The following is a 20,960-nucleotide window of genomic DNA, read 5'->3' on the forward strand; positions in this document are numbered from 1 at the left end:
GATATTTTCTCTTTTTCAGACCATTCTCTGTAAACTCTAGAGATAGTTGTGTGTGAAAATCCCAGTAGATCAGCAGTTTCTGAAATACTCAGACCAGCCCGTCTGGCACCAACAACCGTACCACGTTCATTTCACTTAAATCCCCTTTCTTCCTCATTCTGATGCTCAGTTTGAACTTCAGCCAGTTGTCTTGATCACCTCTACATGCCTAAATGTGTTGATTTGCAGCCATATGATTGGCTGATTGGCTATTTATGTTTACAAGCAACTGAACAGGTGTACCTAATAAAGTGTATATTAGTGAGTGTAGGCCTATATTAAGCAAGTGAAATTCAGTCTGTATGATTTCCAAGGAAGCACCGCTGACATGCAGAAGCAACAACTATTTTGGAAAAAGTATGTCAAAAGTATCTCTTGTTCTTAAATATCACAGTACACTTAAGTTAACGCTCCTAGGCACCTCCCGTTTACTTTGGTCTGATGAGGTAAAATTCACAGGGAGGCAGCAACAACAATACTGTTACCTAATGTTTAAATGGTTAAAAGTATATGAGAACGGTTGCTGAGTCATTTTCTGATGACTGGTTAATCGGCGTTGGGCGCGACATTGCATTTCAACATGAGTGATCATGTCTGGCTTTAGCTTCTGGACGTTTAAAGACGGCAAAACACTCAAAAGCTCTGAACACAGAACTGAAAATCCTCTCATGTTCAGTTCTCAGGTTGCTCTTTGGCCACACATCTGCACTTCACACATTATTTTAAACACATGAAAAAGCAGTCTCTGTGCAGCAATTCACACGACACTCTTTCCTCCATTCATCTTTTGTGTGTGCAAATGGGGTTTATCTAGTCATAAATCTGATATGTGGGCTGCAGCTGGGGCACGGAGTGAACTTATAAGGGTGTGGACTAATACTGTACAAACAGTGCCTTTAAAAAAAATAGTGTACAATGTGCACAGCATGGAAGCAGAGTATAAGCAGCACTTGTCGAGGCAAATTATGATTATGTTCTCCAGCGCCGTCAACTTGAATTTCCAGCAGGCACATGGCAGATATATGGAATGGGAGAAAGTTACACTCAGGAGTTATTTTTCCTGCATTAAAGATATAAAGGGAGCGGGTAATTATGTGCACGGATGAGGGGTGATTACACTTTGAATTCGGGAATAATAAATGTAACTGAGCTTTACAAGGGGGGCTCTGTTCTGAAAGAAATAAAGAAAAAAAATAAAGAAAGAAAAAAAAATAAGACGATGACTTTCGTTTCTTTACCTCAATTGACTGACAAGTCAAGTGTGTGCGCGCACGCACACGCGGACTGAAATATGTACCCACGTTTACGCGCATATTTGACTCCAAGACAGCCTATAGCCGATTATAGCATATGACAGCAGCCGTTCCCACACACATACACACACACACCACCGTCCTTTGACCTCTGCAGCCTCCAAAATAGAGAGACGACCTTGCGGGGGCTTGAGTCATACTTATAGTTGTTGCGCTGCACAGTTTTGGCCGTCATTCAACTGCACGCACCTAACTTGTGGTGAAGTATTCCCGTAGGAGATGTTTGCCATGCCTTCAGCATCACTCATAATGTGGACGTTTAAATTCTGAACCGCACACTTTTTCGGAGAGAAGTGAGAACCCCTCTTCTGCTGCCGCTCTTCCTCATGGGTGAGTTGCGCAACGAAACTCAGCGTTACCTTATCCACGCTTTTTTGTTTTCGTTTTTTAGGCGAAACTTTTAAGTCGAAACTTATCAACTGATCAAATGACGAGGCGAGTGGTTTGTTTATCAGCTTAAATCAGCAGCTGGTTCCAGCTATATACTTCCAGTTGTGTGTTTTTATCGTTGAGACAAAAATAATCTGTATTCATGCAGGTAAGTGCAGTGCCAGACAAGCCGAATACGTTTTAATTTTAGTGTTTATTACAATTTTTTTTGTATTAGTAATAATGGCCCATGCATTAGACCATGGGGCCTCTCATTAAAATTGACCTGTTAAGGTGGCTTTTGGTCTAAAACCTGATGTGGCCCTCAGATTTAAACTAACAGACATTCGGCTCTGCAGTCAGGATGAACTCACTGTAGGAGATAAAGAAAATGAGTAAATGAGACTTAAGAGATATAAGCCTCTTTTGAAAGTCTCGCTTGAACTCAGGTTTTGGAAAGTATTGCATTGCTTGTGACGGCCTGGATTTGTGACATTTGCGAGTCAGTCATAGTGAGATTAGCCGAGTCTTTCCCTCTCTGTTTCTATGTCTGGCCACTCAGACGGTGAAAATCAGCAGCAGTGGGTGAGCGCTGTCCTATTCAGGGCTCCGCGGCTTTGTCACAGCAAAATGGGTCGAGTCCCTTTCAGTGTATGACCCAACTTGACTGAAATGTGGTAATTGGGGGACCCTCAACCCCTTTGATGATGTTTGGGTGAAACTTTCAGTAAATGAATTTACAGGATGCCGAGCTGCTACATGAGAACAGGGTCAGCTTCTAATTTAAACTTCCTGTTTTGTTTCTTTTTGAGCTCTTTCTCAAATTCGATTCTCGTGTTGGTGGAAGCACGTGTGACATTGTGCATTCACATACTCTTCATGTCTGCTGTGACTGGTATCGATCTCTGTGTTGGGTTATGACTTTGGTCCAAAAAAAAAAAACGACTTGTGTAGACTTACACTGATCAGGCATAACATTATGACCACCTGCTAAGCTGTCCTTTGTGCCTCCAAAACAGTTGTGACTCATCACAGGACAGACATGGACCTTCTGAGCGGGTCCTGTGGTGTCTGGCAACACAATGTTGTTAGTGGGGGTCTTTGGGTCGTATGGGTTGAGCCTCTGTTCATCATCCCACAGATGCCTGATCTAGTGAATTTTGGAGGCTGCATCCTGCTGGGGATGGATGCTGCCATCAAGGAGTGTGATTGCTATGACGTTGGGGGTGCACCCCACACAGTCTCCAAAGAAGGAAAGATCTGAAGTAAAGCTTCATGGCTGGATACGATGAAGACTAAAAACAGATTTTCTGTCAGCCTTCAGTTTGATTCAGTTCTTTTTGTTTACAGGTTTCTCAATTTACATGTAAATTTGACAAAGATGTGCTTGTCCTAGCTTCTCATAAGTGGATTCTTGCTGATTTTTGTGCTATTCATAATTGGAAATGTGTGGCTCAAGCAAAGAAAGACACTGGAAGAGTTCCCATTTTAAAACGGAAAGCAGTGGAAACAACCCACCACAGTTTCTGTCTTCAAATGTTTTTTTTGTCAGAGCCAGTCCAAAACTCACTATTTCAGAGAAGAAACAACTCCTCACAACTTGGCATCCCCACAAATATAAACTGAACCTTCCATATTCATGACATTACAGCATGTTCTGGTTCATTAAAACCACAGAAAGGAAGATAAATTGTAAATGTCAGATGGCAGGTGGTTTGTCTGAGAGCACTTCTTATCAAGCAAGCGACTTAATGTGAACTGACGTTGGATCCTCGCAGGAAAATGTCATTATGCTTTGACACCGTGAAATGGAAATCAAAACTTTCCAAAGCAAATAGCTCCCCGGTGGCATCAACGAGGGAACATAAATGCAACAGAGTCCCTGTAAATCACTCTCTGCTACTTTTTCAGGGTTTGTACACACTGTCAACACGACAGGTATATCCAGCGTGTTGCAACTTGTCAGGCATGCTGTCTCCTCCTATCTAGTCTGCCTTCTTAAGAACAAACACAAGATAATTGCTGCTCAGCAACCCCTGCAATTGTATAATTGGACCTTTCTGCTGTAGGTCAAATCCTGGCTCTACAGAAACGGAAAACCATCAAATATGCCTTCTTAACGCCATATAAAAACTCTTATTTTTCTATATAGCAAGCAGCATATTGATGCAGCCTGTTGTTGCTCGGCGCATTGTATGGATTTAAATTGCTGCCAAATGTGTCGTGACAGAACAGAGCATGTTTAGCTGCGGTCAGCATCAGAGCGGCTCATTGTTATCCATTAGGAGCAGCAATGTAAGAGCCTTACCAAGCAGGGGGTGAGCTTCGCAGCCACTTAATCAGTGATGCACTGGGAAGAATAAAACTCCCGGCCACTCGCTTATAGTCAACAAAATTAGGGTATCGACGTGAATCCACCGCTTGAAAAATATAACGCAGCCTAATAATCGAATATATTATTAGAACAAAACTTTTGTGACTCTTCGGTAGCTTCCAGAGACATTTTAAGAGGTCAAATGTGCCTGTTTGGTGTTCTCACTACAATTTATGTGTTGAAATTTTGTTGATTATGGCAGCTGGAGATCCGTTTGATTAGAGCAGCAGAAAGGTCAGAAAATTAAGACAAAAATCAATTAACAAAATCACACCAGCAGTTAGGTGTAGCTAAATTACACTGTTTTTATCACTGTTTAGCAAAAGATTACGAGGTGAGGCATAAGATGCAAATAAGTGCAAAACTGTAACTGCGCCGCTAACAAGTACAAACTTTCATTCATTATTACACAGGATGAGATGTAACAATCCCTTGTGGGAAGATCTGAAGCAAAACACATTTAGAAGCTCAGTCCAAAAACCAAAAAACAACCAGCAGGCTAGCCGTCAGCTACCAGCTAGCAACCAACAAGAAGACACCAGCTCCCTAGTCTAGCCAACCGGAGTAGGTAAGAAGTGATAGGATATGCGATTACATGTCAACCAACACTTCTCCCTTGTGTCAAGATTTGGAAGCCCAGTCCAATCTGGGAAAAAAAAAATGACCAGCAGGCTAGTAGTCAGCTACCTAATAGCAATCAACAAGAATACATCAACCAACTAGCCTAGCCAACAGCAGTAGGTAGGAAGTGATGGAATATGCAACTACATGTCAACAAATGCTTCTCCCCTCTCCCAACCTTTCAGACTAAACATATTTAGAAGCTCAGTCCAACTAAAAAAAAAACAAAAAAACACAACAACAAAAAAACAAAACAAAGCAACAACAACAATAACAAAAACAATCAGCAGGCTAGCCGTCTGCTACCAGCTAGCAAACAAGAAGAAGGCACCAGCTAACAACAGTAGTAGCCTAGTATATTCTTAATTGTACATCACAATTTTTGGTACACGTTTTGACTACACTGTTTTCTATTTTGTTTTATTTTATTTTACTAGATAATATTTATCTAATTTTAATCAAATTTTATCTTTGTTTTTACTTGTGTTTTTTAAGATTATTTCTTTTATGTGCAACTAAGCTACTGTGACAAAATAATTTTCCCCGTGGATCATTAAAGCCCGTCTAAGTCTAAGTCTATAGGATCTCTTACTCATGCAGAAAAGAAAGAATGTCAGTCAGATACTTTACATATGAGTAGTGTCAGAGAAAGCGTTCATGTGGATTAACTGTTTAAATACTGTTTAAGCCTATAATCTGAGAATACTGCATACATGAATAAATTAAGAAGTGCCGCTCTTGAGAGTGAAGATAGCAGCTGTCAGGAAGATAGCGCCACAACCTGAGCTCCACATTTGTTTTGGATTTGTCCTAATCTTTTTTGCAGCTCGGGCAATTAGAATCTAGTACCATCATAGCCTCAGCGGTCTGCACACGGCCCCTAACTGAATGAATCAAAAGAATCTAAAGGGAAAGTTTTGATAAAGAGTGACAGGTGGCTCTGCTGTGTCGTTCCCATGGCCTTTCCTGCTGGGAGTATCAGTTTTGTGTTGTGACTCTCTGCTTTTGTGCCATAAAAGGACTTGCGGGATTTCCTCCCAAACTTCCAACTCAATTATTTAATGATGCTCGGGTGGCGTTGATAGAGAATGTCCGTGAAAGAGAGCCTAAACTGTCTGATGTGTGTATCTGGTTAGGGAATTTATTGCCCTGCTCCGAGGACAGCCAGTCCACATTTGGAATGCCTGTGAAATATTTACAGGAGACACTGACTCGGGAACTCACCACCGCTCAACGGTGCGGTTTAAAATAGTAAAGAAGCGACGGCATTTTCAGCCTCTCTTTTCTTTTTAAACGTTTGTCGACAGATTTGTTAGCATCAACCTGTAAACAGATTAAGCTTTTACTCTGTGGAAATGTCTTAAAAATTCCCAGCAAATATTTCCAGCGCAGATACCAGCGTTACCATGGCGTCTGGCTCTCTGCCTCCCGAGCAGTTACTAACGACCAAGAGCAAAGGTCACGACCGCTCCAGCCGACAAATGTTTTGTGAAATCAACGCCTCACACAGGGGGCACAAATAACTTTGCACCCCGTCTGAACTGGAAACAACTGAGGTTTCTCCAGCGGAGCGCAAGACTAGTGGGATGATCTTGCTTTGAGTGCGATCACGTATACTGCCCCCAGCTTGCATCTATCCCCCCGTCTGTGTGCTGCACTTTCAGGAGCTTTTGGACAAGTTCAGTTGACAATAGGCTGCATTCCTCCTAGAGAGTGAGGAACATGGTTTGTTGGCACTCAAAATGCTCTTCACGGCATTCATGTGGACTCTTGCTTTTGAACAGTGCCCTCACTGTTAAGCCCTCTTTCAAGACACTCACTCACTTTGAGACAGAAACACAGAAATAAGTTGTGACATCTGCAGCGCAGGGCCTTGTTGACCATGACAGCATGTCCCCGCCGACAGACTGTGAAGTAAACATCTTCTCTATGTGTGGTCTCCTCCCACAGGATTTATCATCAGATCGGCAAATTCTGTGAATGAAGTTTAGGCTCGATCACAATCAGGGCATGTCGGAAACCGTGTCCAAAACCAAACCTGACTGTAGAGCAGGGCAGGCACATGTGTGTGCAAACATTATGAGGAGTAAAGAATTCTCCCATGACGCACGAGTCCCTTGTTCATACATGTTCACCCTGCTCCAAGGCTGAGGTGATCTGCATTAGTTGAGACAGGTTTAAGCTACTGATGAGAGACGCAAAACATGTTTTTAAGTATTTAGATCACTTATATATATATATATATATATATATATATATATAACACTGTGTTTGTGCATTGTTGGATTACTATTGCTCTGCATTATGTGTTGTTTGGATTATACTTGTGGGACAAAATGTAGAAGGTACGTTTGTGGCATTATGCCAAAAGTTTACTTATTTCTGAGGTTGAGGTATGAGTTAGCAAGGATCGATAAGCTCAAATCATGCATAATTAATGTAAATGTATTTAGTTACTTATAAAAAAAAGAATGAAATTGTCGTAAGCTTGGATTGTGCACAAGTGCTGCAGCTTTTCTCCTTTTCTCTTATTGCTGATCAGTCAGTTGATCATTGTGCAAAAAAATTGTGCAAATTCATTGACTAAACATTGCAGCTGTATTATCAAAGGACATGATTAAATGTGATTTAATATACATATATATATATGTAATGAGCTGTTGTAATATATTTATAGCAGTAATATACATTGCTATAACTATTATTTATTAGTAATTTGCATTATGTTTATTCTAATGAAGTTGACTGATTGATGATGTGTATGGTGTATTAATATACATTTTGCTTATTAAATCCATTCATTATAAATAGGGACATGCAATATTGCAATGAAACATAGAGGATAAGATGGAGTCGGAGTTAAGAAGTTTATGCTTCTTCCTGCTCCTTTGTATATTCTTATCTTTTTTACTTTTTATTTACATTTTTGTTCAAAATAAATAAACATTCATTCATTCATTCATTCACGTTTGGGTTCAGGTTTAACCCCACGGTAAAGCTGACTTCCAAAGTGTTTTAAAGCTTGTTTTATTGCTGGTGGTAAGATGTTGTTTTAGATTTGTCATACTTTCTTTTTAACTTTGATCCTATCGCTCATTGGAATACTTTCTAAGCATCTACTGCTGGTATTCCTAACAGGAGCCTCTGAACTCTCTGTTTTCTTTTCTTTCTTTTTTTTTTTTTTTTTTTTGCTGCTGTTGGAATTTGATTCATATGTTAATGAGATGAATTCCCATGAATTGCACTCTCCTGTGCCATAGATAGATAGATGTGCCCCCAAAACTCTACGCTCTCCAGGCCCTCTCTTGCTATTGGCGTGTCTCTTTTCTTTTCTGTCTTTTCTTTTTCAACATTTGGGTCAAAACCTCACTCTGAGCAAACTCATGTTTTGCGGTGCAGCCCAGCGCTACCGTTGCAGCAGGTAATGATTTGCATCTCAGTTTCCGCCAAATCATGTCGACATCCGTCAAGATATTTTGTCAGATAAGAACTGCTTTTAGGTGATTTGAATAGTTACGCTACTTTACTGCGCAGAAAGCCCTTATATTAAATTATGAAATAGCTTTAAGGTTACGACCCAAGGCTTAATGAGGAAATCCTTTTTCTGTGGAAGTGGCCATATTATGATGGAGACTATGCACTTGTATGTAAATGAAAAACAAAGAAAAAGGTCAAATAAATCTCACAATTGGTGGACAAATTCCATGATTTCAGAGACAATAACAGACAATTTTATATTGTCATTCCAATGCGGACATATTGCACAGACCATGCACTCACTCTCAGCATGTGAACATTTGAGACAGAGCCCTGGAGAGGTGTGACATACATGCAACACAATTCAAGGTGCATTACCAGAAACAGTAGTAGTACAATCTCAAGGGCATAGAAATGAGTCAGTTAATAAGTCAAATAAAACTATTTATTGCATACATCCATCCACAAAAGCATGGAAAACATGCATCATGTATTATTCCATATTATTATTCCACAGCATCCCAGAAAGTGCAACACTATGTTTAGCAATATTTTAATTTCTCCAGAATTAGGTGGAACCCTGGAAAGAAGACTGTGCACTTAATCATAGGTTTTACTGAAGTCTTATAACAACCTGAGGTCTTTTTAGCACAACCTTCGTGTGGGAAATCCGGTATTTCCGAATTGTTCGTGAGCAGCAGAGTAGTCACGGGACATGTTGCAATCTCTGACTTCCAGTAAACAAGCTTCTCTTGATACTTGGCACTGAAAGAATTGAGTAGCTTTCTTCGGGCCATTCCTTGTCATTGTTGAAACATTTATTAACCTGACACATCTTGCCACTTGTGATGTGGCACACCTGTTCACATGCTTAAAGTTGTCCAGCGGTGTGTCATCTGCATATGGATTGATCTGGGCCACCTTTTTTTCATTTTTTTTTTTTTTTTTTTTTGTTGTTTTGGCGCTTTCCTCTGTCCACCAGCTCGCAAACTTCCGACCGAACACAGTGGAGGCCCATAAACACTCTTTAATGGATCCTTTCAATTGAGCGCACAAACCAGAACAAACGCTCTCATTCATGATGTTCCAAATATGCAAATGAGGCAAGGTCCTGACACTTTCACAGGGGTGCTGCTGTCATGGGGCTGCGTTAGACAGCAGTGATGCTATTGCTCACACAGGGCGATGCAAGGAGCAAGTCCTATGTTAGTTGTCCTGAGGTTAACCTTAGACCTACCAAGGCGATTCATCTCCTCAAGTGCCACTGGCTCTGAGCCACAGCATCTACAGTATGTAACAGATCAGGGGCATACCAGGTGAAAACAAGCAAGAAAATGTAGTGACTCAGCAACACAAACAGTTCCTCAGCTTCTTTTATTGCTGTCAGTGTCAAACATTTATTTTATCAGTCCCGCATATACCGCAATTATGCAGTACGAGATGATAACGTGAATTGAAGTGGCACTGTTATGAAAAGATAAGGCTTGAGTCAAATGAGTTTTCTGTCACAAAAAAAACTAAATTATTTGCCAGTTCATTAGGTACACAGTGTGAAAGCAAATGCATCCTTATATAAGAGTCCTCCATCAAATTTTTTATCTCCATGATGGTTCTGGTACTCAGCATTTGTTTCGAATAACTGAGAAAGCTGTTGGTTTTCATTTTCAGCGGTTTGTGGTACTATTGAATTGTGTTGTGTTGTACCAACACATGATCCTCTTATTTTTATTAAACAACAGAAACACTTCAGTGTTGAAGTCAATCCAGTTTAACAGCTCCACAAACTGCATCTTCCAAATATGATCATCCGGTTGAATCACCCCCCTGTTGTTTCAAAATAAACTGAACATTAGAACAGATATCTATGAGGATTAAGTGCAGGGATGTTATATTGGAATGCATTTGTTTTCACTTATGTTTTGTCAAGGGGAGTGTGTTAGACTGGCGTGCCGTGAGATCTTGTCAAAGCTTGCTGCAGATGTAATCATGTTTGAGGAAGAGCTTTGTGAGTGTACTTTGAAGTGACTCATGAGCTTTATTCCCTTGACATGTTTCAGCAGATTCTTCGAAACTGTTTGATCGCTGAGAGTAGGTGGATGATTTATTTTTTTATTTTTTTATGTAAGTTTCTCACACGTGTAATGATCTAATTTAACATTTTAATTGATGACACGTATATATTAACTTTTTCTATGCAGATCTTGCTTAGCAGCTATTTATGTCACACATAAAGCCTGTAGTCCTGTCTCAGGCTCCTTTCATGCAGCCAAACAGGTGGAATATGGTGGGATTACTTTTCATCCTTTTCTTCTCTTGACTGAGAAGCCTGCAGGCACAAGCCGTTAGAACTTAAGTGCCAATTAGTTTTTTTCCAAAGTGACAAAAAGATCACTTTTTTGACCTGCACTGTCTAGGTCTTCAGTGTTTAAAAGGCCAGATGAGCAGTTGAGCGTGATTATAGTAATGTGTGGCTACTTCTAGACTACATACTTCTTTTTATCCCTACACAGAATCACCTGAAGATGTTCTCCAATAATAATTGGCTGAATCCTCTGCCTATCACTATCATGCCACATCTAGTTAGCCTGCTGGTAGACAAGTCTGATCATCACGTCGTGCCTTTTTCCTAGAATCACAGGCACAGGTACGCAGCTTGAAGCCTGGCAAAATAGATTTTCGTGTGATCTCATGCTCACAAATTTCTCAAGAATTACCCTCGCAAGGTAACTTTGGAACAGTTCCTTTACAACATTGATGAACCTAAAGAATTTCTTTGCAGTAGACCATTGGTCTTCAATGTTTTTCAGGCCGAGGACCCCAAACTGGACCCCTTGTTGAAGACCTATGCAGCAGACACATCATAACTCCACTGATCCACTCAACTAAAAAAATATTTAAATAAAAAACACTGTGAAAATAGACATTACATATTATCTGAACATAATTGAACAATTTCTAAAAATAATGCATTGCAATTAAAGACTGAATTCTCACACACACAAAGTCAGTAATGTATTTATTTCTTCTTTCTTCCTTGAGCAACTACAAAACTATGACAGAAATCATTGCTTCAAATAAAAAAGTGATAAAACATAGGTTTTATTACACCTTATTAATCCTTCATATGCATATAATATATATTTACCTCTGTCTCTATTTCTTGTACATTTGTTCATATTCAAATTTTGTACATTTTTGCTCACACTATTTAATTTTATTTTACTAGTATTTTTCTAAGTGAAACTGTGCTACTGTGACCAAGCAATTTCCCTTGTGGATGAATAAAGTCCGTCTAGCTCTAAAGGCTCTTTTAGACGGCGCAACTTACGCACGCAGCCTGCGATGATTCAAGCCATTTACACTTGCACGCTCAGCAGTCAACTTGCTCTGGAGTTAGTTTCTTTTTGCTTCTACTTCATGCTTCACTTTCAACGGTGGCAACTGAAACTTTTCGTCGAAACTCCTCCAAACTACGATGTTTGTATCTCCATATCTCCTCAGTTAACCTTTCCTCAGTGTGCTCCATCTTTATTGACCCAAAGCAATCAATTCAAAGATCGTGGAGATGGAGAAGCAGCTGGAAATACTAAATCGGAAACATACCATCCCATACTACTATGCTGTCAAACCGACAGAGTAGGATAAACCACCTGTGGGTCCAAGTGTTAACAATATGATTTACAAACAACCAATTATTTTATTATTTATTTATTTATTTTAAAAAAGACGCACAACTAAGTAAACAATGAAATACTGGAGTGAGTATTCTTTCTTTCAGAAACATTTATCCAAAATACAGACGGACAAAAGAATCCTCACACTTGTTGATGTGTCCAGAAAGACTTTACAGCCCAGCTAAATACCACTTTAGGCCTTCAAGATTATCCCATAAACTAATTACCAGCTTTGCCAGACCACGGAGCACAACATTGCTCTCTTATCTGCCTCTCTGCAACACTGATGAACAATGTGTGAGGGCGAGGGAAGGTGTGAGGAGATCTTCTCATGGCCTCTGCGTCTGCAGGGACCAAGCCGAGTGTGACCGCCCGTCTTCAGACTCTCTCTCTCTGTCTGTACCGCTGGCTGTGGAAAACTGATTAAGCTGCTGAATGCCATTCTTTGTCCTTCCTCTGCTGCAAGGGACATATTTCTATAGTGATTCATGTTGTCTGTGAGAGGACTCTGACTTTCTTGTTATGTATGGAAATTCAGTTTTTCTAATAGCTATTTTAACTTTGCATTGTCTGTGATGGATGGAGTACTTTCCAGCACAGATGAAACGAGCTGAAGGGGAGAAGCTTTGTATGCAGGAAAATACCCAACCTTAAGCAATGTTTTGTTAACCTGGTATTTATGGTCGTCCTAGCGTGCCATGTGTTTGCGTGCCAGCCCAGCTCCTTCTCTATTGAGGCAGCTCTTCATGTATCATTCCACACATCGCCGCGTTCCAGAGCAGATAGTAATTCAAAGAGCTTTGGTGAGAGCGATACACATCGAGCTACCTCCAGGCAGCACATGTGCCCTGTAGAAAACGTTCACGTTGAACAATGGCAGAATTAAAATTGGCATTGAACTAAGTGGCCATGTTTAAATAGTGTGTAAACACCAAAGCTGCGGTAGCCGTAGATAAACAAGATGAAAATTGAATCTTACAGCAGAGCAGCTTGTAAACGCTAATAATTTTGCTTGCCACGCGCCCATATGCTTTGCTATGTTTTTGTTGGAGTGTCTTGAATCACGAGCTGCTGCATACTTTTGCTTTAAACCTGTTGTGCTTGTGTAGAATGTAAACGCGCTCCTGTTCCTTTACATAATACTTGACGCGCAGGTTTCGATGGGGATGTTTTTGATGCGTGTCACAGGGCTGTCGCGAATTCCAGACGCACTTTATTAGTAGTTTGGTGAAGGGCTCGGGGGACCGAAACAGAATGTCAGGGACAAAGGCGCCGGCCATCAACAAGTGAGGCGGAGGTGCAGAGGTGTGGGTTGGAGGAGGGTTCAAACGTGGCCATCATAGAGACACGAAGCCTGATTGTTACCCAGCCTGGCTCAAACGGGGTTTTGTCTTTTGTAAGGTACTAAGGTCGATACGTCAGTCTAAACTGTACATTTTCTCTCCTTACTTAAGTGTGTTTTTTTAACACTACCATCAATTTCAATTAATCAAGGTAGCTTAAACTCGTGTTATTACCATGGTAAATCCTTTATTTAATCATTTCCACCATTAATATTTCAACCTTATGTCCAAACATTTTCTCCCAATAACTTATTTTATAACACAAATGAACTTTAACCTTTACTGAATTATACTGTTTATCGCAAAGTTAATAAGTACAGCATAGTAGCTATTATTTTTAAACCACATATTATTTACCGCACTCATGGCTGTTTGATTGTGGATATTGGTGACTCTTTTATATTTTTTATCTTGCATGCACTGTGCCGATGTAGCATATATAATTTCATTGTACTGATGTACAATCAGTTCAATTCAGTGCAGACCTAATCACGAAAGGGTATTGTTTATTATATTCTATATTAACCTCCGTGGGTTGTGCTGATTGTAATTGGATGCAGCTGCATTTTTATTTTAATCTACCAGAGGTTGCTAACATCCACTTAGAGCGTAACATACGTTAAAAGGTCTATATGCACATAAAGAAGCTGCTTAGCATCTGCTGTAGGGACCTCCAGCCAAGAATCTGCCCAGAAATAACTGTAATAATCCAAACGCCGGTGTTGTTAATTTGAAGTTGGAAAGCCCCCAGATGTTCTCTCTGTAGATGCGGTGGTTGTGCTGCTGTGGCCGGCAAGTTTATTTTTACAAAGTGTACACCGATCGGGCATCCCATTATGACCACTGACAGGAGAAGTAAATAACACTGACCATCTTGTGACAGTACTATGTTCTTCTGGGAAACTTTTAGACCTAGTGTTCATGCGGATGTTACTTAGACATGTACCATCCACCTAGCCCAGATCAGGCACCCCCACCCCGTAGCAATGACACTCCTGGAAGGCAGCAGCCATCCCCAGCAGGATGCAGCCTGACAAAAACGGTTTAGGAACAACTCAAAACAACATTGAAAAAAAACACAAGGTGTTGAGCCGGCCTCCAAATTAGATCCCAAATCTGTGGGATGATCCACAGAGGCCCCTCCCCTCAATATATAGAACTCAAAAGGCCCCCACTAACAATAGTTTTTTGCCTCATTTTCAGTTTATCCAGGAGCTGGAGCCACCATCATTGTGAATAAACTTTTCAACATACAAATTAATGCAAATTAAAGCGTAACATACTAGGTGAGCATGAACACGTGTGTATGAGAGGCTTTCTGTAGCAACATGTAAAATTAATTTAACTGGTCATTCTTTACTTTCTGAACCTAAATATTAGGGACGAGCCTTGAGGCGGCATGTAGGCTCATTGACTTTAAACTCCTTTGTGTGCTCTGCTAAAACAAAGTAGTCAGGCAAAAATGTGTGTATCTGCAAAGCCACTCTAGTATTTATTCCAGAGTGGAGTTTGTCTGGAGGCTGGTTACTCAGCTTCAGATGAAAAAAAAAACAAAAAATGTTTGTGGTTTGTCTGTTGTTACAGTGTGGTTACAGTAAAAGTAAATCTTACGTGTTGTGCGCTTGTGCGTGTTAAGTAACTAATCGCTGCGTCTCATGGGTTAATAATCTCGTCAGTAGTGACTCAGTTTGTGAGGAAGTGACAGAATCGCGAACGTTTACAACCGCAGTCACCAGTGAGATTTTTTAAGAAAACAAAAACAAAGACACATAGGTGTGTCCTTTTTGCTCCTTTGTGTTTAAGACGTTTCGAGATCACTATGTCATTTGTGTGCTTTGCATAGAGGATGAGACTTGTAATTATCAGGAGCCGTGGGCTGTTGGGGAGGAAATGCATCACAACAAAGGCATGGTGAAGGGCAGCCCATCAGTTAGTCACCGGAGGGGGATAAACGTTGTAATTCACAAATGATGCGTGTCTCTGGTTTGTTTTAAAAGTTGCACTAATTTAACAAACACAATTAGGCTGGTCATGAGAAGAGACCCTGAAAACACCCTGTGGTTTCTCTTGGAATATTCTGTAGTGCCCTCAGAGTTTCTGAGTCTTATATGTTTTTTCAATTAGTACAATTAAACATCAGTCACGTTTGTTGTAGTGTGAGCTAATCGATGTGTTACTCTGTGAGTGTCTGGCGGAGGGACGGGGGCTTCTCTTCCTGTTATTTTATCTCTTAAAAGAAATGTTTGTAAAGGTTATAAAGGAAGCTGAAGGACTACTCGTGCTATAAATAGTATTCCTCACAAACAAGTTAGACAAAATGTGGCTGCCTTATTTGATGCTTTGAATCCCTAAGTCATTCAGAGGAATTTGCCTCTGAGGTTTGCTCTGTGTTTACAGGAGCCATGCTCTCTTAAACATGGAACAGCTCCAGCTGAAGTGATGACAACTCTCTTGAATGAAGTGCGCAATTACGTCCCACCCTTCTCCATCAACAGTGACTTTAATCAGATTTGAAAGTAAAAAGAACGTGGCATATAAGAAAAGGCTTCCCATCTATCCTTATACAAATAAATAAATAAATAAATAAAACAAACAGAAAGGATAGAATTTAGGAAGACTTATAATTTCAGCGTAAATGCAGCGGCGCATTTTCCCTCTGCTCATCATTTCCACTGTAAATGTTCCAGAATAGATGAGTTAGAGCAGGGGTCTTCAAGATTTTTCAGGCCCCAGACTGATGTAGAGATTAAGTAGGGACCCCTCTACCTAGTATATAGATAAATATACATATAATATACATTATTATCATTATTTTGAATTAAAACATTAAGATAAACATACCTGACATAACTGACATGAGCATAAAGATAACATCTTCTGCCTCCATTCATCCCTTCACTAAAACATGTTAGATGCGTGTTAACGCGTATTTAAAGAAATTTAAATATATATAAAAAAGGTATAATCAACCAAAGATTTTGCGACCCCCCCCGCAGTACCTCCGTACACCCGTTGGGGGCCACGGACCCCCTGTTGAAGACCTATGAGTTGGAGTATCGAGGAGCTTTCGCTTTGAAAATGTTAATGTCTTTAACACAGTAACACTCTTCTTCCTGTTTAGATGACCTCACAGGGCTGGCGTGAGCATTGCTTACCCTCTTGGTGCAGTCATTATGTCCCCATTAGACTAAACAAATGAAACGTGCAGGACTCGGTGCAATGCAAATCTGAACCTCAGGACAGTGTCTGTTTTCCTGCCCATATTGCAAATCCTTCCTTTCGCACTGAAAAAATAAATAAATAAATAAATGTAGATAACATTGACCTCGACATGAAAGGGATGTATATAAGTTGTTTGAGAAGTTGAACAAGATAGAGATAGAGATAGAGATATGGTTCTACTGAATGCTTATCCTTCTTTACTCCAGATAAGAAACTCTTTTCTTGATAAACACCTCGAGAAGAGATGAACTACCAGCATGTTTGTTACAGTCATGTTTTTTCTTTTTTTTTCTTTTCTTTTCTGAGCCTCCATCCATCAATACCCCGGAGCACTGCCTGGAAATAAAAGCACACGTCCACAAAAGATCTGGTTCTTCTGAGAGAAGATGACTCTGTTTCCCTTTTCAATGGATCTAAGACACATTGCATTAGGCTCATTGAGATGGAGCTGGGTGTAAATGGGCGTGCATAGTTCGAGGAAGGCAGGCTGGATGGATGGAGGGAAAAGGGTGAGAGAGCGAGATGGAGGGAGGGAAGGAGGGAGAGGAGAGGCATGCCTGTACTTCCTCTCCACCCATTCCTTAATGCTCACTGAGTAGCCCTGCAGTGCAGCCTTTGTCCCAATCATTGTCACCGGCTTAGGGAGCCTCTTTGCCAAGTGAGAGGCTTTGGTGACATATGTCACTTCAGTGAGTCTCCTGTCGCTCCTTTAGCTGCTTGAGTGGAGGGGCGGGCGGGGAGGCGTGTCCCTGCAGCAGGAGAGCAGCAACGTGAGGTGGAGGAGGAAGGACATGTCAGGGATGTTAGTTCAGAGAGAGTTGCTGGAATGATCCCCTGACGGTCCTTCACTTTTATACGGACTTGTAGCGCAGCTGCCTTGAGCCTATGTTAGAAGTGGACTTAAGATGTAAAATGACTCAAAAGACTGTAAGTACTAGCTACTTTATGAAAGGTTTGTCTTAAATGAACCCTGAGAACTGTTTTCTGTGCGTGCTGTGTGTGTATTTGAGCAGAATGACATGCGTATACAAGCTAATTCCTGCCATACTTTTCAGTCTGTACCTTGCAGCAACACATACATGATCTGCAGGGAGGTTGTACCAAACTGGATTTTAAAGAAAGGGGGTGGGGTGGAAGGAGACCACGGGGGTCATTATATGGAGTGTATTCTGCAAGGATTAACTGTGTAGTATTCAAACTATCCCAGCCCTGGCCAACTTTTGGCTTAGTGAAGACAATCCCTGCGGATTTGTGGCCATGATCTGCCATGTGTTCAAGTAATAGATCCCCTGGCTCCAAAAACAAACGCTTTGTTACCTGTTTACATTGCGACTCCACCCCCTTTTTTTTTGTTGTTGTGAGGACTTTGCCTTTAAAATCGACTTTGTCAGCCTTGTTTGAGTTGTCATTAGTGGCACGTTTGCAGGTCTACGCACATATTCAAGGCTCAGTAATTTGTCTAACCCACAAAGTTGTCTGTGTGTGCACAAGGCAGCGGTTTCGCTGCACTTGAATGAAAGTGACTGGTTGGTTTTCTGGCTGCGCTGTCAGGATCAGCACAAATCCTGATAAGAGGTCCCACTTTCCATGGCACAGGAGGGCTGCGGGCCTCGCGCCTTTAAAGGTTCTGCCGGGCTGATGTGGTTTTACTTTTGTTGTATAAACCGTGGCACCGCCTCTTATGCTTTTAATGTGCGCCTGTATAATAGTGCTGTACTGGAAGTGTAGTAGTCACACTCTGGGTGGTCTCTAATGCCAAGCTGGATCTGTGTGCACGTTCCTCTGTGCGCGAGATGTGGCACACCTCCTCAGCAGCAGACAAGAGTGGTTGTGGCTTACAGCTTTAATGCAACAGTGGAAGGGAGTAAGTGCGTGTTTACTCGACTGGAACAGACATCGAACCTGCTTCGTTTACCATTCCAGCGCACGGAAGATAATCACAAAGTCCTCTCAATTAGTTTAATTGATTCTAAATTCAAGCTGTTTAATCCCAAATAAAGACGAGAACAATTAGAACATTAACCTATGGCTAAGGAGGGACAGCACATGCAATCGTGTGTCCTCAGAGCAACTCGGAGTAGCTCTCAGCCATTGTTAAGCTGCGCACTGTATGCCCGCTGGAGTTCCCCAGCTTCATTGTCCTGATAGCAGGATTAGCCGGAGGGTGAACGCGTTTGGCATCGCCAGAGCTGCCGCCACCGCGGCCTCAGCACTGTGAGAACTGAGCTGTGAAACACTGACGGGCTTAGGCGAATTTATAGACTGCCACCTTGGATCTAGTGATCGTAGCAGACAGCAGCTTAGCCTTTGTGCCAGTCGGGTTTACTGTAAGCATGCCATGTGATGCCACCAGCCAGGCTTTACAGTTCAAAGGGTAATCTCCAGACAAGTGCTCTGCCGTGTCGCACTACAACACCACAACAATAAGGGCCAGCTCACGCTAAATGGCTGGCGCCTTGAATCAATTAGGCATACAGATTTAAATAATTCGGCACATTTGAAATGAAATGATTGTGTTTTATTATAGAAAGGCACTAAAGCACATGCGAGAGTCTAACAAGCTTTTTTTATGTTTTAAGATTTTCACTTAGCTGTCAGCGATGTTAACTTCCTGTTTTCAGTATTGCTACTTTAGGCGTGATCATTTGCACTGCTTTTAGAGAAAAGCAACCCCCATGTGCTGTTTATTGTATTGCTCCATTTCTGTCATTACAACAGACGCACGGAAAGTGCATATTTGCCCACTTTGGAAGTCTTTCTTTTCTGTTTTAATGCTGTTATTTTGAATCCTCTAGGCTCTCTGTGCCTTACAAATACCAAGTGACGGCAGCTGATGTCCACATTTTCCCCGATCTCGGTTGTCTCCATTAACCAGTGGAGAGTGATGAGGCTGGTGGGGAGCCTGCAGCTTGTTCTGCTTTTGGCCTTTACCTCTGGAGCTTCAGGCCTCAACATCCCTGCAGAAGGTAGGAGCGTCCTGAAATGAACTGTGCCTGCATGTGCTTACATGTTCAGTGTTGTTTTAATATGCAAATTTGATTATACGTTTAATTGACATGGGAACTATATACGATGAGTAATATCCCCATTCTCCCACAAATGTGAATCTCTTTGTACAGAGTCTTAGTAAAGAATGAAAAACTGAAGGAAACGATAAATGCAAAATGTAAAGATGTTTTTTTTTTGAGGAATCATTACAGCTGACATTTAGAATTTCTTTGATGATTTTTGATGTCTTCATTTTTTTATTTATCTATTTTTACAGTGGAGCAGCTTCCAACCATAATAACTCACACATCAGGTCCCATCATTGTGCTTCCATTTGACAACATCACTAATATCAGTTGTGAAGCCAGGGGAAACCCACCACCTGAGTAAGTGAAAAAAAAAAACACACACACACACACACATATATATATATATATATATATACATATAAACTGTGACAAATTATCAGCTGCACAACATATTCCTCACTGATGGAAACCTGACGCACAATTTGCACCAACAGATACAGATGGACGAAAGATGGACGAGAATTTACACCTTCAGAATTTGCGTTAATCAAAACAGACGGCACGAGAGGCACTATTGTGCTTCACAACAAGCGTCCCTTCCTGTTCCAGGGTAAATACAGATGCTACGCTTCTAACAAGCTGGGAACAGCCGTGACGGAGGAGATTGAAATCTCAGTTTCCAGTAAGTAGGCCTGAGACACACAAGAACATTAAGCCGCTGACTCGTGCCTTGGTGTTTTATCAAGATAATGTTTCATCTTATACCATTTTATATGATTAGGTATCCCCAAGTTCCCAAAGGAAACAATTGAGCCCATTGTTGTTAAGGAGGGAGACCCAATCACCCTGAAATGTAACCCACCAGAAGGTGTGGCCCCACGTCAGCTCTACTGGATGTCTGTTGGTAAGTCATGACACAGGCAGTTACGTTTATGTTTCTAATTTTTGGCAAGCCTGTATGTTTATTGATAAAAAAATAAATCGCATGGTAGTCAGGCTCGTGCCACAGTTGTGCGTCACATTGTTGATGCAGTTGTTAATGTGTTCCAATTAATGCTGTTACCATGGCTCCAGTTATGCCTAAAAATGACTAATTTATTCAACGCATTGTCTAACCATGTCTAAGAAGGTGTTCATACTTCAAATTGCCTAACCTTGGAGATGGGGAGAGAAGCTCACACACACACAGAGCGGATAGATAAAAAAAAAAAAAACACATCCGTAGTTTTATTTATCACCTGGATTTACAGATTCTTTTACTTTTCGTCGAATCGATTAGAGTCAAAGGTTGGTGCCAAGACAATCTGACAAGTGCGCTATGTAAACCACACAGATGCATGCACAGTTCTTGAATGCCCCATCCATAAGGGATTCATTTACTTCTTACTGGACTTGCACTGTGCAGGTTTCTAAGGTTTCTAAGGTGGATAGCTTAGACACTGAAGGTTTGTCTTGGCTAGTGACACCCCTGTGTACTAGAGAAGGCGCACAGCTCTCCTCACAACCCACTT

General features: G+C 41.0%; 1 protein-coding gene across 7 annotated transcripts in view; it reads left to right on the forward strand.

Moving 5' to 3' along the window:
- Positions 1-1,445: 1,445 nt before the first annotated feature.
- LOC125021372 (neural cell adhesion molecule L1-like protein) overlaps positions 1,446-20,960 on the forward strand; it is a 48,435-nt gene continuing 28,920 nt past the window's right edge. For 2 of the 7 annotated variants that reach the window (XM_047607439.1, XM_047607448.1), the window contains exons 1-5: positions 17,076-17,359; positions 19,228-19,398; positions 19,698-19,806; positions 19,944-20,131; positions 20,231-20,353. In XM_047607439.1, the coding sequence (XP_047463395.1) occupies positions 19,266-19,398; positions 19,698-19,806; positions 19,944-20,131; positions 20,231-20,353 (553 nt within the window). In that variant the 5' untranslated portion in view covers positions 17,076-17,359; positions 19,228-19,265. Of the gene's footprint in view, positions 1,683-17,075; positions 17,360-19,227; positions 19,399-19,697; positions 19,807-19,943; positions 20,132-20,230; positions 20,354-20,960 lie in introns of those variants that run through there. The other 5 variants (XM_047607411.1, XM_047607430.1, XM_047607456.1 and 2 more) reach the window with 3 other exon arrangements.

Source organism: Mugil cephalus, chromosome 1 (assembly GCF_022458985.1).
Source record: "Mugil cephalus isolate CIBA_MC_2020 chromosome 1, CIBA_Mcephalus_1.1, whole genome shotgun sequence".
NCBI lineage: Eukaryota > Metazoa > Chordata > Actinopteri > Mugiliformes > Mugilidae > Mugil > Mugil cephalus.